The sequence below is a fragment of the Crassostrea angulata genome, chromosome 2 (assembly GCF_025612915.1).
Source record: "Crassostrea angulata isolate pt1a10 chromosome 2, ASM2561291v2, whole genome shotgun sequence".
Lineage (NCBI taxonomy): Eukaryota > Metazoa > Mollusca > Bivalvia > Ostreida > Ostreidae > Magallana > Magallana angulata.
Window position 1 is genome coordinate 60,045,643 of NC_069112.1, and position 14,364 is coordinate 60,060,006.

The window sequence follows — 14,364 nt, forward strand, 5'->3', positions numbered from 1 at the left end:
TAGCGGCGGAATGCCGCTGCGGTGCCCCCTCTGTTGGGTCGGGATCCCTCCGCTGGGCTCTAACGAACCTCTGCTCCTCTTCATTCCATTGGTAGGTAAAATTCTCTAAGTTGCTGCGTTGATTCTCCATACTTTAAAAAACTTGTCTCCTAGCGATCATACGAGATCTATCCGACAAGTGAAGAGTCAACTGAGAACGCGCTACTATTTATGCTAATAGAGCGGACGTAAAAGAAAGCACCCTAAATACCCGGATGTCGCCTCGATAGAAATATCATGGCGGAGCGTAAAATGGCTAATTTTGTGCTTTTAGCAGTTGATATTTCTTTCTTTATTTAAAAAACGATTAATTATATTTAAAAAAGATTAATTGAGATTGATTTGTCCACTTTCAATCTATCATTTACTACTTATTTTATGGCGATGGTACATCAGATTATTTATTTATACGGAAAACAAATGTCGAAACGAACCCGATTCTGAGTTTCACACCACTGTCAAAAATTATTTCTAATCATTCCAAAAGGAATATTTTTACAAATAAGATATTTTTAAAAAGTAGAGATTGTATTCTATCGAATGAAACTATTCCCGCACATCTACAGTTGATATTTACCAAAATATAATAAATTTAATATCGTACCACAAGACAGTAAGACATAAAAAAAACTTATAATTGTTTATATTAACATTTTATTTAAAAAAAAAACAATTATTTCAAATTTAAACGTCGTTTCAATACAGGTTCAATAATTAAACCAGTCTGTTGAATTCGTCTTTCAAATCGATGACGATCAAGACTCAGGGTCAGCCATTCACTTACGCGGTCCTCATAAGGTATTTCATACACAGTCAAATTCATGTCAAACTTCACACGCTTGTGCCCTGATAATTCAGTGCTTTTAGTTTCATATAGGCATATTCCATGGCTGTGATCTTTATGTGGTCGATCTGCTTTATCACCTGCATGCATTGTCTTCCTTGACGGGTGAACATTTTTCTGAAAAAGCTCCAGTTTTGATAATCTCCGTACGATATCCCTGTCAACTTCTCCAACAGGTGAAGTTTGCATCCCTCGGAAATCCAGTAAAGGTTGACTATTCTTCCTGCGGTGGGTCTTTCGGCTAAAAACACCATCAGCCCTTGAAACAACTCCATACTGTCGATTGCCTCCCGTCCTAGAGCGGTCACCTGTAAGATTTGTCTCTCCTTCTCTTCGTCTAGTCCGCTGTTCCATGCCGTGACTAGTAAATATGCATCAAATGAGTAAGTCAAAATATCGCCCATTTTTTATTGCAAAAAAATGATTTAAAATTACCATGAACAGCTATTATATATACCCTAATATTACATCATGCCTTTTTGGAAAACCCAATAACGTCATTGGAAAAACCCAGCTTAATTCAGAGTGGAAAAACCCATAACGTCATTGGAATTTCCAATAAGTCACGGTAAAAAAGAACATAAAAAGAAAGAATTTCTAATCAACACTATCACAATGAATTATTTCCTAGAGAGTCAAGACCCAATGTCTAAGGGAGCAGGATATTACAATCCACTATTGACAGAAGCTCAAGATGCAACGGCCTTAGAAATGGCATCATACAACAATCAGCCCATGAGTAAAGAAGACTTTAGCATATTGTCAACCAGTCAGGATGGAATCATAAATACCCTGAACGTCTTAAGCGATGAAATAAGCAAAAATACCAGCATCATTATAACCAAAATCAACGAAGTCAGGGATGAACTGGTCCCTAAAAAAGAGCAAGGAAAAGAAAAAAAAGAATACAGCTGCTTTACCTGCGGAGAAAAAGGACATTTCTCTCCCAACTGCCCCAATAAAGATCAGTACAGGGACAATCCATTCAAGAAAAAAAAAATAAAAAGATTCTTACCTGTTACACCTGTGGAAAACCAGGACATTTCTCTCCCAACTGCCCTGAAAACGACCAAAAAGAAGAGAAAAAGAAAGAATCTACCAAAAGCACAGGCTGTTTTATTTGTAAACAAGAAGACCACTGGATGAAAGACTGTCCAGATAGAGAGGAATATTACAAAAATAAATACAAAAACAAAGATACAGGTAAAAAGCATCGACAAGAAGCCGCAGCATTGTTAGACGAGTACATGGAGGAGGAATCCGATAAGGAAAACATTCCCCCTTACAAGCAACCTAACAAGAAGAATAAGAAAGAAAAAAAAGCCAAAAAGGATCATTCCAAGAAAAAAGGGAAAAAGAATGAAGAGGACATGCATGTTGATGAAGGTGATGAAACATATTCTTGTTGTTAAATAACGACTATCCTTAGAGACTTGACTCCTTCTTGTTCCCTTTTTGTTGTTGTTTGTTTGTTGTTGTTGTTTGTCCTCAATAAAACTATTTTTAACCTTTATGACGTCATTTTTCTATTTGACCTTTGACCCCTCTATATAGACGGATGTAAAGTGCACTCATTTGACCCCCCTATATAGACGCCTTATACTACTATTATAGATTTTATTATTACACATTTAAAGTTTAATCACGAGAAGATATATCACCGAATACTCCTAATTTATCCTACAAAAAACCCCTTCCTAAAACTGGCACCCTTCTCGCTTAAAATCCTGGATCCGCTCCTGCCTTAAACAAAAGCAAACAATGTCATGTATATGATGTACACCTGAGGCTAGCTCAGTAGAGCAAATGTTCAAGAGCGCTCGCATATATTTACGATATATTTAGTGCACCTGCCTATCTGAACAAGGTCCCTCTCTTATCCATTCCCACCAAAAATCATCCACCGTGATTCTCTTGTAGACTGGCCAAATTCCAGATGAATGCCTGTCATGCTCTATTGACGATCTGTGTGTGACGCTCTCCAGTAGGAAAGTCCATTGTATTCGAGGTAGGTTGAGTAGTTGTCCATCAAAACATTATATTTATAACACTATTATATAGCTGTTTTAATATATTTATGTTAAGTACAGTGATAGGAGATTTTAGTCAGAGTACTTAGTAACTGTATCATTTGATACACACGCCAGTTTTTTTTATACAATTCTTCGGAACTCTGTAACTAGAATTTCATCTGTTCAATTCAGCACAAATACATTTAAGGTTTCTCCAACCTTGATGTTTTATGGTTTAATCTTTGTAATTGTTGTTTAAAATTGAAGAGTTGTATGTAAACAATCCAACTGAACTAAAATATGGATATGTTGCAAATATAATTTTCAGGTTGTGGGAGCTAATACAGGAACACTATTAGAATAATTATTGCGACAATTGCACCCCAACTTAACTGATTTTTATCTGATTTTCATATAAATGTATAAAAGCAAATCCTACTGAAGCTAATCAGAATCCTTTTATCGTATTTTAATAATGAATTTAAGGCCATTAAAACTTGCAAGTATTTATATTATGGCATTTGCAGTGCATTTTAAACCAATTTTACAACATTGAAAAATACATGTCGGCATCTCAAAATCTTTAAAGTTTTTTTAATAATGGTTCAAACCCACTCATAATTGCTACATTTGTAAATTATTATATATCCGATCAAAGTATGCAAAGAAAAGCATACCAAGCGGGGTAAATGTTAAAGTATAGTGTCTGTACATGACTGCTTCATACGGTTTTGTCAGTTTTTCATTGAATTCCGCGAATCCATTTAAAACAACTATTTTAATTATTGAATATAATTGTCCTTTCACATTAAATAACCTAAAGTGTGCTGAAAAATATCTAAAATGATTAAATATTGCAAAACCAATATTCACATTTTACTAACAATAAAGTCGATAACGTTAAATTAGTCCGAAATGCTCCTGATGATGTCATGCGACAATCGAAAGACCTTAATTCACTCCTTATGACGCCAAACACCAATTTCTGAGAAAAATACATGTAGTGGTTTCATTGAGTTTTCAATCTTTTCATATTTTGCCCATTTTAAATGATATTTCGGCTTTATAGACCTCCTGCAACTTATTCCCTGCAAAGAGTTGACCTTCAATAACATGTGCATCTTGCACCATCACATGTCAGAAATTACCGGTATATAGTTTACTAAACCACTGTTCGTGTAATTTCACCTTCCGTCTTTCACTTCCAATTTCACTGTGTAGCCATAGTTGCAAGTTTCGAAATTAACCTCCGATTCTTAACATTAGGGGCCTACATATTGCATATCAATTTGAACAAGAGACATCCTTCTCACTAAGGTTAATTACAGGTATTAATCAAAGTACTGAAGTACTGACGGAAGTTGATTTTATCGAATATTATTTATCTTAAAATCAACGATATGTTGTTTTGCTTGGCAAGTAGTCTATAATGTCTATTTGAATTACGCACATTTTTATAATATGGATTCTCGGACTTTTCGGACAAGAATTTGAGAAAAACCCCGTATGAATCGTGTTGTGTAATGATTAAAGATAGAATGGATTCCATCAAACTATTAATAAGTAATCAAAATATTCCAAAAATTGTATGGATCCAAGCAATAATAAACTCTTGTCTCGTTCAACCAAATGCTCGACTGTCTCCGTTAATCTCCAACAAGCAAGAGCATGTGTACACCAGGTCACGTGATAGCTCGATGACGCGACCGCTAAATATAGAATGACTCTCTGGTTGTCGGAGATTTACGGAGACAGCCGATGGTTGAACGCGACTTTATTGAACTCTGGTGTATGAATACATACGACTGCAAAAATATCTAAATTGTTCGTACTATTTAACATCTGACTATTTTCAAGGTATTCATAAATAAGTTTCTTAAAAACCAATGCTTCAAGATACATTACATCGAATTTATCGATTATTTTCAAGAACTAGATTTTGTCAGCTGTGATAATCTGTGCTTAGGTCCAAACACTGTTTCACTTTCGGTTTGCCAGAGTGACTGCATAGGAGAGTTGATTAAAAATCAACTCCCAAAAACCATTTCATGAATTTTTGAATCACTCATAACCTTCCAGAACAGCAACTCTCAAATTTTCAAAAATATTTGCTTTTTTTAACTTACACTAATATTCTTTGAAAAGAAATTTTGTCTTCGAATTAAAAAGCTTTTCCAATTTTGAGAAAAAGCAGATGACTAATGGCCAGTTCCATTGAGGTTTATGAACAAATATGGTCATTTACATGTAAGTGAACCCATCATTTTCACATAACTTTATTTAACACAGATTCAAAGGTTTTCCATTAGAATAGCATATTTACCTAATATTTTTGCAGTCAATTGGTGATTAATAAGAAACCTTCTCCGATACTATATACATCAAAATAATTGTATCATAATTAAAGCATCACATCACTTAAATATACCCTTACATGTATACATGTGTATCCTCCCTGTGTCTTCTTTTATTTTTATAACAAAGCATTTGTTTGAAATCTTTTACATTATATATGTATCATAAAACTTGTGGTAATTTTCTTGAGTCATTTTTCACACATATTATAAAACTTTAACTTTAAAAATCTTCTCTACTCTCATGTGGCTGTAAGAATCGAAGGCCGGAACGACCACAAAGGCGTCGAGCTGACATTTACTTTTAAATAGATATCATTACTTTGAATTTCTGTAGTAATAGTCGTATATCAAATAATGTAAATGAATTACGTTTTGTGCTGCTGTAATTAAAAACTCAGTATATTTTCTTATATCCTAGGAAGTGATGCATTCATTATTCAATGACCCATCATGGTTACAAAAATTGAAGAAACTTCAAATTATTTTCTTTCTGCTTTGAACAGTCTTTGAGCAAGGTTCATTATTTGAATTCGAAGATATAATACATTAGCAGTTTGTCCCTAATTAAAAACAATTTAATTTAATCAAATTCCCGTTTGAACAAAATAACCTATAATATTGCTGTTTATAAAGAAATCCACACCACGTGCTATCGATAATGATCGACCAAGTCATGTTTACTGAAATAAAACCACTACATACCTTTATAGCTTTCATTTTTTTTTTTGGAGACCGTGACCGATAATAAAAAATGACATATGAAATGTTATTCCATCGGGCACAGTATCCAATTTAAATGTAAGCGATAAACTAAAATGATATTTAGTGAATTTTTACACCTTAAGGAATTCAACGGCCATTTCTTTATTAAGTATATACTTATGCGATTAGTTGTCAATAACCAGGGAGGCAAAATGGGTTTTTTTGTACACAATTGAGTTAAATAAATGGAAAAAAAAATATTGTAATACTTTTAATACTTTAAAGAACTCATTTCTTTGCGCATTTAGAAGGCGGTAAAGAAGAAAACTCTGGACTATTGCCAATCCGGACGATCGCGACTAGACTGCCGAGTATAACCTACATGCCTTAAAAAACTGAATTCATAAATATGTAGACCAGGAAGCCCTCTATAAAAGTTAAATATTTCATGTTCCTCCGGATATGAGTGTTGACTCTATTGTGGGGTCAAAATGGTCACCGAGTTTGAATGCATATAATGTTTAAAAATCATCTTCTCTGTTTCCAAGAATCTGTAGGAACTTTATTCATAACTAGTAGACTAATTGTTCTCGAACAATTAAAGGTCTTTCCACCTCATTATATTTTTAATGCTTTGTTTCAATATTATCAATAAAACATTTTCTCTTCCTTATTTGTTTTTTAAATCAAATTCAAAAATATGAAATTTGATTTTTTTTTTTACCTTGACCTTTATGTCATATTGACTGGTAACGGTAAAAATTTCAATTTAATTTGGTCTGATTACCCTATTATTTAAGGTTAAAAAATTTGCAGTGTTTCTAACAAAACTAAGAAATTTGCAGGGGGCGATAACTGCTAGAAGGGGGGCCTTGGGCCCTTTCTATACGAATAGATTGAAGGGGCACCTAAATTTACTGAATACATAAAATAAAGTTTAAAGTTTCTACCTCTAACGGTTTATGAGAAGTAGCGATAACAAGCATTTTGTACAATGAGGCAGTAACTCTTTTTAGTTTCCAAGAAGGGGCTGAAGGGTTATATTTTGAAATGTCCAAAAAAGTCCTACTACATCCAAGAAAACTCTGTATCACCCTAAACAAAAGAGATCTAAAACTCAAAACATATTTCCCATTGACCTTTGAGTCATTTTAATTGGCCAAGGTAGACGCTTCCATCTTAAGTAGTCCGAAGTTTCTATGATAAATAATAAAAAAAAGTTGGAAGTGATTTTATAGCAATTTCAAAAATTTCAGGGGCAATACCTACTAGAATGAGGCCTGAGATCCTAACGGTATAAATAGATTGAAGAAGCCTCTAAAAGTACTGGAGACATTTGTAAAAGATCTAAGTCTCTATCTATTATGGTTTCAGGGGAGTAGCGATAACAAGAATTTCGTACAATAGGGCCAATAGCTCTTTAATTATTTTTAAGGAAAAATGACCTTGACCTTTATGTCATTTTCTTCAGCCGGGGTAGACACTCGAATCTCTAGTAGTCCGAAGTTTTTATGATAGATAGTAAAAATGTTAGAAGTGGTTATATTTAAATCTAAATGCTGTCAGAGGCAATAACTACTAGAAAGGGGTCTCATTCTTTCGATATGATAGATTGAAGAACCCTCCAAGTTAACTGAAGAAATTGGCCTTCCAAGTCTCTATCACTTATGGATTCAGAGGCGTAGCGTTAACAAGCTTTTAGTACAGAAGGGCAATAACTTTGCAAGTTCTGAGAGTAATCAAGCAAAGGGTAATTTGGTACCATATTTAATAGTCAAAAAGATAAAGAAAAAAATGTTTCAATGTTTCTAGATATAAAAAAGCTGTCCTAGAAAAAAAGAGAAAAAAGAAACCCATAAGAAATACGAAAGGTCTTTCACCTGAAAGGTGGAAAGACCTAATTACTAAATTAAAAATTATGTAGACAAGGAAGTCCTCTACGAAAATAGTATATTTCATGTCCACCAAAGTATGGGCTTTGACTTTGGGGGTGGGGGTAGATTTATAGTGTTAATTGATATATTTAAAAATTATATACTCTACTCCCACACATCTGTAATATCGTTGACAGTACTGCTAGGTCTAGCATTGGGTAAACATACGGAGCAGTCGTCAACATATTCGTCCTATAGGGCTGAATATGCAGTAGACGGCAACAGAGGTACAGACATTTTCCAAGACAAGTGTACACACACAGGAGGAAAAGACACAAATCCCTGGTGGAGGGTGGATCTACTGACTGTGTATACCATCACCTCTGTCAGAATACTCAACAGAGGAATAGACCATGGTGAAGGTAGTCGTGCACAGTATCAGCATAGCAAAATAAATATATAATGGATTGATACAATGTGGTTTTATTAGTTTTGCTGTAATTGTCCATCACTTCTACAGAATCATTGAATCTATAGCGTAAAAGTAAAGTTATCATTTTGTTTCTTGTTTACACTGCAGGAAGAATTTTATTCCTTATCAATTTTAATTTGTTTAAAATGTATTCGTTATGAAGTCATTCATATTCTAATATAACATGCATAAGAGTAATATAATGAGAAAATGAATAATCACAATTTGAAAAATGCATTTCTTGGAAGTGTTATTTCTGTTATTGATTTTTGTGATGTTTTTTCACTATTCTAGATGTTTCAAACCGACTTAGGGATGTTACCGTCACTGTAGGGCTGACTGAATCAGACGTCAATACTCCCTGTGGTGTCTTTGCTGGCCCCGGTACTGCGTCACAGCTGGTCGTCATCGACTGTCCAACGTCACCTCAGGGGAGATTCGTAAAGATCTCAAAAACAACTGAGGCCCTCACACTATGTGAAGTCGACGTGTTTGATTCATCCGTATAAATATCATAACTATGTTTCAAGGTATCACACCTGTAAATGTTTCCACTATATAACACTATATAGGTAAAACAAAAATTGTTAAAATTCAGTTTGTATTTCTGTTGACAACATATTATTTGTTAAAGGGGCATGGTTACGATTTTGATCAAAAGTTATTTTTCCGATTTTAATGTTTACGATGCTTCAGTAAGGTATTTTCAATAGGTAACCAAAATTTGAGTGTCATTTGTTGAGTAATAAGCGAGTTACAGAGCTTACAATTCTTCGCTATGTAAACAAAGCATTTGTTTACATTTTGAAAGTTGAAGTAAAAATTCCAGTTGTAGACCTACAGTGAATGTGTTAATCGTTAGGAACTGTTTATTTATGCTTAAAATGAATAAGAAAATAGACAAATCAGCTTGAAAAAGAATTTTTTACTGGTATATTGAACATATGTAAACAAGGCACGAGCCTTGTTTACATGACGAAGAATTGTGAGCCCTGTATCTTGCTTAAAACGCATCGACTGGCACCCAAATTTCATTTGATCATTAGGAATGCATTTCAAAAGCATTGTAAATAATAAAAACAGAAAAATAACATTTGACCAAAATCGTTACCATGCCCCTTTAGGTATTTCATCAGCTGACACAGAAAGGGCAGACGATACGGGTTTTTTCTCCAAATATTTAGCTCCGAACCTCAAAACGACGTGTTTTCCGTTTGTATGTTACACTCCACGTTGTTTTCCTGCATTAAAAGAAGTAGTCGCAATGAGGTTCAACATTTTTTAAATCTGAGTAAACGAATATCCCAGTCAAGAAAAAAAAATTCTGAAGTATATATCAATATACTATTGACTAAATTCGTTTTGATTGGTCGACTACCGGTGTGATACCTTCAGCTTAATGTTTTTTTTCTGTATTTTCCGTATCCTGAAGAATCAAACATCGCTTCTCTAAATGCGGCTGTTCTAATCGCGTCAGTTTAATTTGTTTTATTTGTACCATATCCTACTTATATTGACAATTATTTTTTATATTTGCACATTGGATTTGCTTTCTTTTGTTTTCATTTATAATAGTCTATGCAGTATATATTTTAACTGTGAACCTTTATATAGATAGTGCCTGTTTGGGAGGGTAACAGTTGAAATTGACAAGCCGAGAAAACCATTGTACACCGACGCACAGCGGACATTGACGATAGGTTTCGAGGGTGACAAATTTAACTGTTACCCTCCCAATTTTATCGATTGCTATTCATTTTAAAATCAACAATATGTTATTTTGCGTGGCAAGTAAATTCCGAGAAGTATTTGAAATACGCACATTTTTTTACCGTGAATCCTACAGGAATTTCGTGAAAACCCAATATCAATCATGTTGAGTAATAGTCAAAGAACTAGAAAACTGACCAGTCAGGAAGGGCCCCGCTATGACAATTAATATAGAGAAGTGAAAAAAAAACTTTGAATTCCATCCTCTTAAGTTTATATTAACAATGATGAAAAATAAATGCCCGGCAGAAGATGTGAATAACTGGAATATATAGGATCTCGTGATTTGTAGTTGGATATGATTTTCATCCAACAATTAAAGTGTTTTTTTTCTTGAGCCTTAGTGAGGGGATAAAGCACACAAGTTGGATAAAAATCATATTATACTACAAATCATATGAGATTCTATTAATCCCATGTTTTATACACCACAATCAATGTTTACACTGTTTATAAAACTCCACATTATTTAACTTCATTATGCCTACGCAAATCCCATTGTAAAGTCACAACTGTGGGATATCAAAAAATATCCAATGAGTCATATCCAGGGGATAAAGGGGGTTAACATGGGATGAAATAACAAAGAATTGATACCAATGCAATGATACCTAGGCTTTGCCTCAACTTCAAACAAACATCACTTGCAAACACATGTGTACGGTAATACATATAACAGATAAGGACAGACCTTAGATTTTCTGAAACAGGCAATAATCTTAGGGGATCAATTATCCTGCTCCCATCCATTTATTGAATTTAATCAGGGCTTACAGAAGGAACATTTTCAGGTACTATTCTTAAGTTTCCTTTAATATAAACATAGCAACCAAAAACAACAACAACACCAAAACATCCATTAAAAAAGAAAAAAAAGAATCAAAAAAATGATATCTAATAAAAAAGTTGTTTTAAATTTATTGTAATTCATACATTTTTTTTTTATTTTACAGAATATAAGTATTTGGACTAGAATGAAATTTATTCTTTATCAAATACCATCCTTTAAATTGAGGGGTAAAAATATTAGGGTGCAGCTCATGGAATGAGAGTTTTAATTTGCTTCAAAGCAAACATCAGTGCAGACAAAGGTGTTCATTAATCTCGATATGACAGATAGAGATCAGCCTCTAAATTTTCTGCAGCAGGCAAGATAAAAAATCCCAGTGGATTAATTGTTCTGCTCTGTCATCCATTTCTTTTAACGAGGCCGGGTCTAATTAGTTCTGCCCTAGATTTTTTAATGACATTTTTTACCTGAATTTCTACTGATATAATTATTGTTTTAAGATTAAAAAATAAGACATTTACCACACCGTTTCTTTAGGGGGTCATCTCAAAGTTTGTTAATCTTTAACATAGGACCCTATGGGATTTCGCTTGAAATGTATCAATTTTGCACATTTTTTTAAACTTCTGCCCTAGGGATTTCTTTTTCTGTTCTACATATTAAAGTTATTGCTAAAAGGCATCAAATGGTCAAATAAAAAAAACCTTTTACCTCCTGGTTTGTTCCAGGGGTCTTATCAAAGTTGATTTTTGTATGCCCAATTTCCCAGATTTGTCAGATAATGGCTATTTTTTATTTGACAAAGGCGGAAAAGGTGATCTTTATAGTATTATTAAAGCCTTCAGACATATTTAAGTAATAAAAAAATATATAACATCACATATTAAGGGTCATTAATATAAAATACATGGTTACTGTCTTGAAATATATGAATTAAGCTATATTTAGGCGGGTTAAGAAAACGTGACAGAGGGTTTTGGCCTGCTGAACCCTCTTCACTATTTCGACCCGAGCCCAAATATAGCTTATACTTCGAAACAGTTATGTTTATTCCACAATATAACATTAATTTTACGCATTAAACGAGCCATTTTCAACAAATTTCGCTGAATATCTGCAGATAAAACTATCACGCCATGGCGTCAAACAAGCAAAAAGATGACGTCACAATACAAATGAAACGCTGCGCGAAAGCGTGCGTACTCGTTCTGTACTCGGCCTCGTTAAATTTACAATAAGATTTATTTTTTCAGAAATGACAGAATGGGGTTATTATCTGATTACATGTTAAAATTAACAGCATTAAGGTAGAAAAAAATAAAATAAATAATTAAAAAATAAAATAACGAAAAAGGATATCTTAATATATATCTTGATTTTAGAATTCAATAAAATTATCATAAATCATTGTGTACGGTATTTTAACCAAAATAAAATATGAATATTATATTTTAAATCCATATTTCAAAGAATGTTCACAACACTACACATCATTCAAAATTGACCTTAACTTCAAAACAAAGTTCATTTGCAGACACAGACAGTGCAGTAATTAATCTCAATGTGACCGATAAAGATAAAGCTTAGGATTTTCTTCATGTGGAAGGTTAATTAATCCCAAAGGACAAATATTGCACAGCCTGGTAACATTTCAGCAGTTATCTCTCTTTGCCCATTCATTCTTGTGCATAGTTAGGAATTTACCCCACCACCCCAGCTCCAAACCAGAAGACATAAAGAACCAAACTTAGCATCAAAATGTGTATTTCTGCCTACTGAACTACCATACCGAATTTGAACTTGATTGGGCAACCATAAAAAATTGTTAGTTATTAGAAAAAAACAGGAAATTTGTGGACGGAAGAGTGACAGACGGACGGACAGAGTGATTACTTTAGGGCACCCGCAAGTCCTTGCGGGGCCATAATTATTCCATCAGACTACTTATAAGTAATCGAAATAGTTATGAGAAACTGTATGGACCCCAGTAAAATTGAACTCTACTCTCGTTCAACCAGATTCTCAGCTGTATTCGTTAATCTGCGACAAGCAAGAGAAACCCTATGCTTGTCGGAGATTTACGGAGACAGTCGAGCGTCTTGTTGAACAAGACTATATTGAACTTTGGCGTAGGAATTCATAAAATGTACGACTTCCAAAAATATCCAAATGTTCGTACCATTTAAAATCTGACCATTTACAAGGTATCTATAGATAAGTTTCCTTGAAGAACAATGCTTAAGAACTCATTTCATCGAATTTATTGATTAGAACTAAATATTGTCAGCGGTGTTGATTTGTGCTTGGGTCCAAACACTGTTTCACTTTCGGTTTGCCCGAGTAAATGCATAGGAGAGTTGATTAAAGTCACTCCCTAAAACTTTGAGGTCTAAAAATCTTACCAAATTGAATAATATTATACGTACGATTTATTTCAACGCTGTATACAACAATTCTTTTATTACAAATTAAAATCTAGGCTTTGATATAATCGGCCGTTGTTCTTTCAATAAAAATGAAACTCGTAAAAATTCCTTTCTTGTCATTTGAAGTTGTTAAAAACCATTCTGATTGCACACACAGGTACTCTGAATTTGATATTGAAAAAATGCCTGAAAAAAAGAACAGCAGGAGACGAAAAATCAGATGTAAGATTTAACTTGGAAAGTTTTAGCGCTTAAGGAAAAACAGTCTTGCAAAAATTTATTCGGAAGACTTCTGACAACCAACGAACTACATCAACAATGAGAATAATGCATCAGTGGAAACTGCATAAGGATCAGAGGAATGTCGCAGTAAAAGACAAGAACCAACAAAAAAGAACAAGGAAGACAAGAACATGAAAGCATTACAGCTCACTTTTGACAATGCCAATTCTACGAACACCAAAACGGACCACTGACAGCTCAGCTGGCAATGGTCCGTTCATATCACGGTCACCAATTTTGTGTTATCGAAGCTGCTGTATTGTTCATAAATAGATATCGGATCAATTTGGATTGCCTTTACCTGCTGCCACAAGCGCCCGTGACGACACAGCTCCTGTACTGTGGCCATGCAGTGAGAGTAACACGTCAATTGATGCTAAATACAAGGGCACCGCAAAGCGGAGCATCCCCTCGCGAAATGAAAATATTTTGCGTGGAAATTATTCAGAAATAAACATGTAATTCAAAAGACCAAACATTGAAATGTCTTATTCTTTAAAGCAATGTGAGCTGCATTTTTCAGGGTTTCTGTGTTTTTTTGTTGTTGCTGAAATGTATTTTCTACTAAAATGACAAAAATATAATGGTTTTTAAATTTCTTTTATCCATATTTTTGTGGAAAAGGCCGATAAGAAGCCTTATTTGGAGCAAAATTGAATTATTGTCGTCCTGTACAAAAATCGATTTGCTATTTCTTCCTTAGAAGAGAAAGATTTCTTTTGACAAAAATTAATGTTTTTATCAAATCTTATAGAACGTGAAATGTAAGTTATATGCAGACTTATCATATTAGCAG

The 14,364-nt window shown here is 33.8% G+C and overlaps 1 protein-coding gene and 1 pseudogene across 1 annotated transcript; both read left to right on the top strand.

The window, feature by feature from the left end:
• The first annotated feature begins 1,253 nt into the window (after positions 1–1,253).
• LOC128173311 (zinc finger CCHC domain-containing protein 7-like) lies at positions 1,254–2,295 on the top strand (annotated as a pseudogene).
• A 4,932-nt stretch (positions 2,296–7,227) lies between these two features.
• LOC128174600 (fucolectin-like) lies at positions 7,228–8,809 on the top strand. The gene is given in 4 exon segments (XM_052840115.1): positions 7,228–7,248; positions 8,104–8,143; positions 8,146–8,250; positions 8,595–8,809. Coding segments are annotated over 4 exon segments (381 nt in total).
• Positions 8,810–14,364: the final 5,555 nt, after the last annotated feature.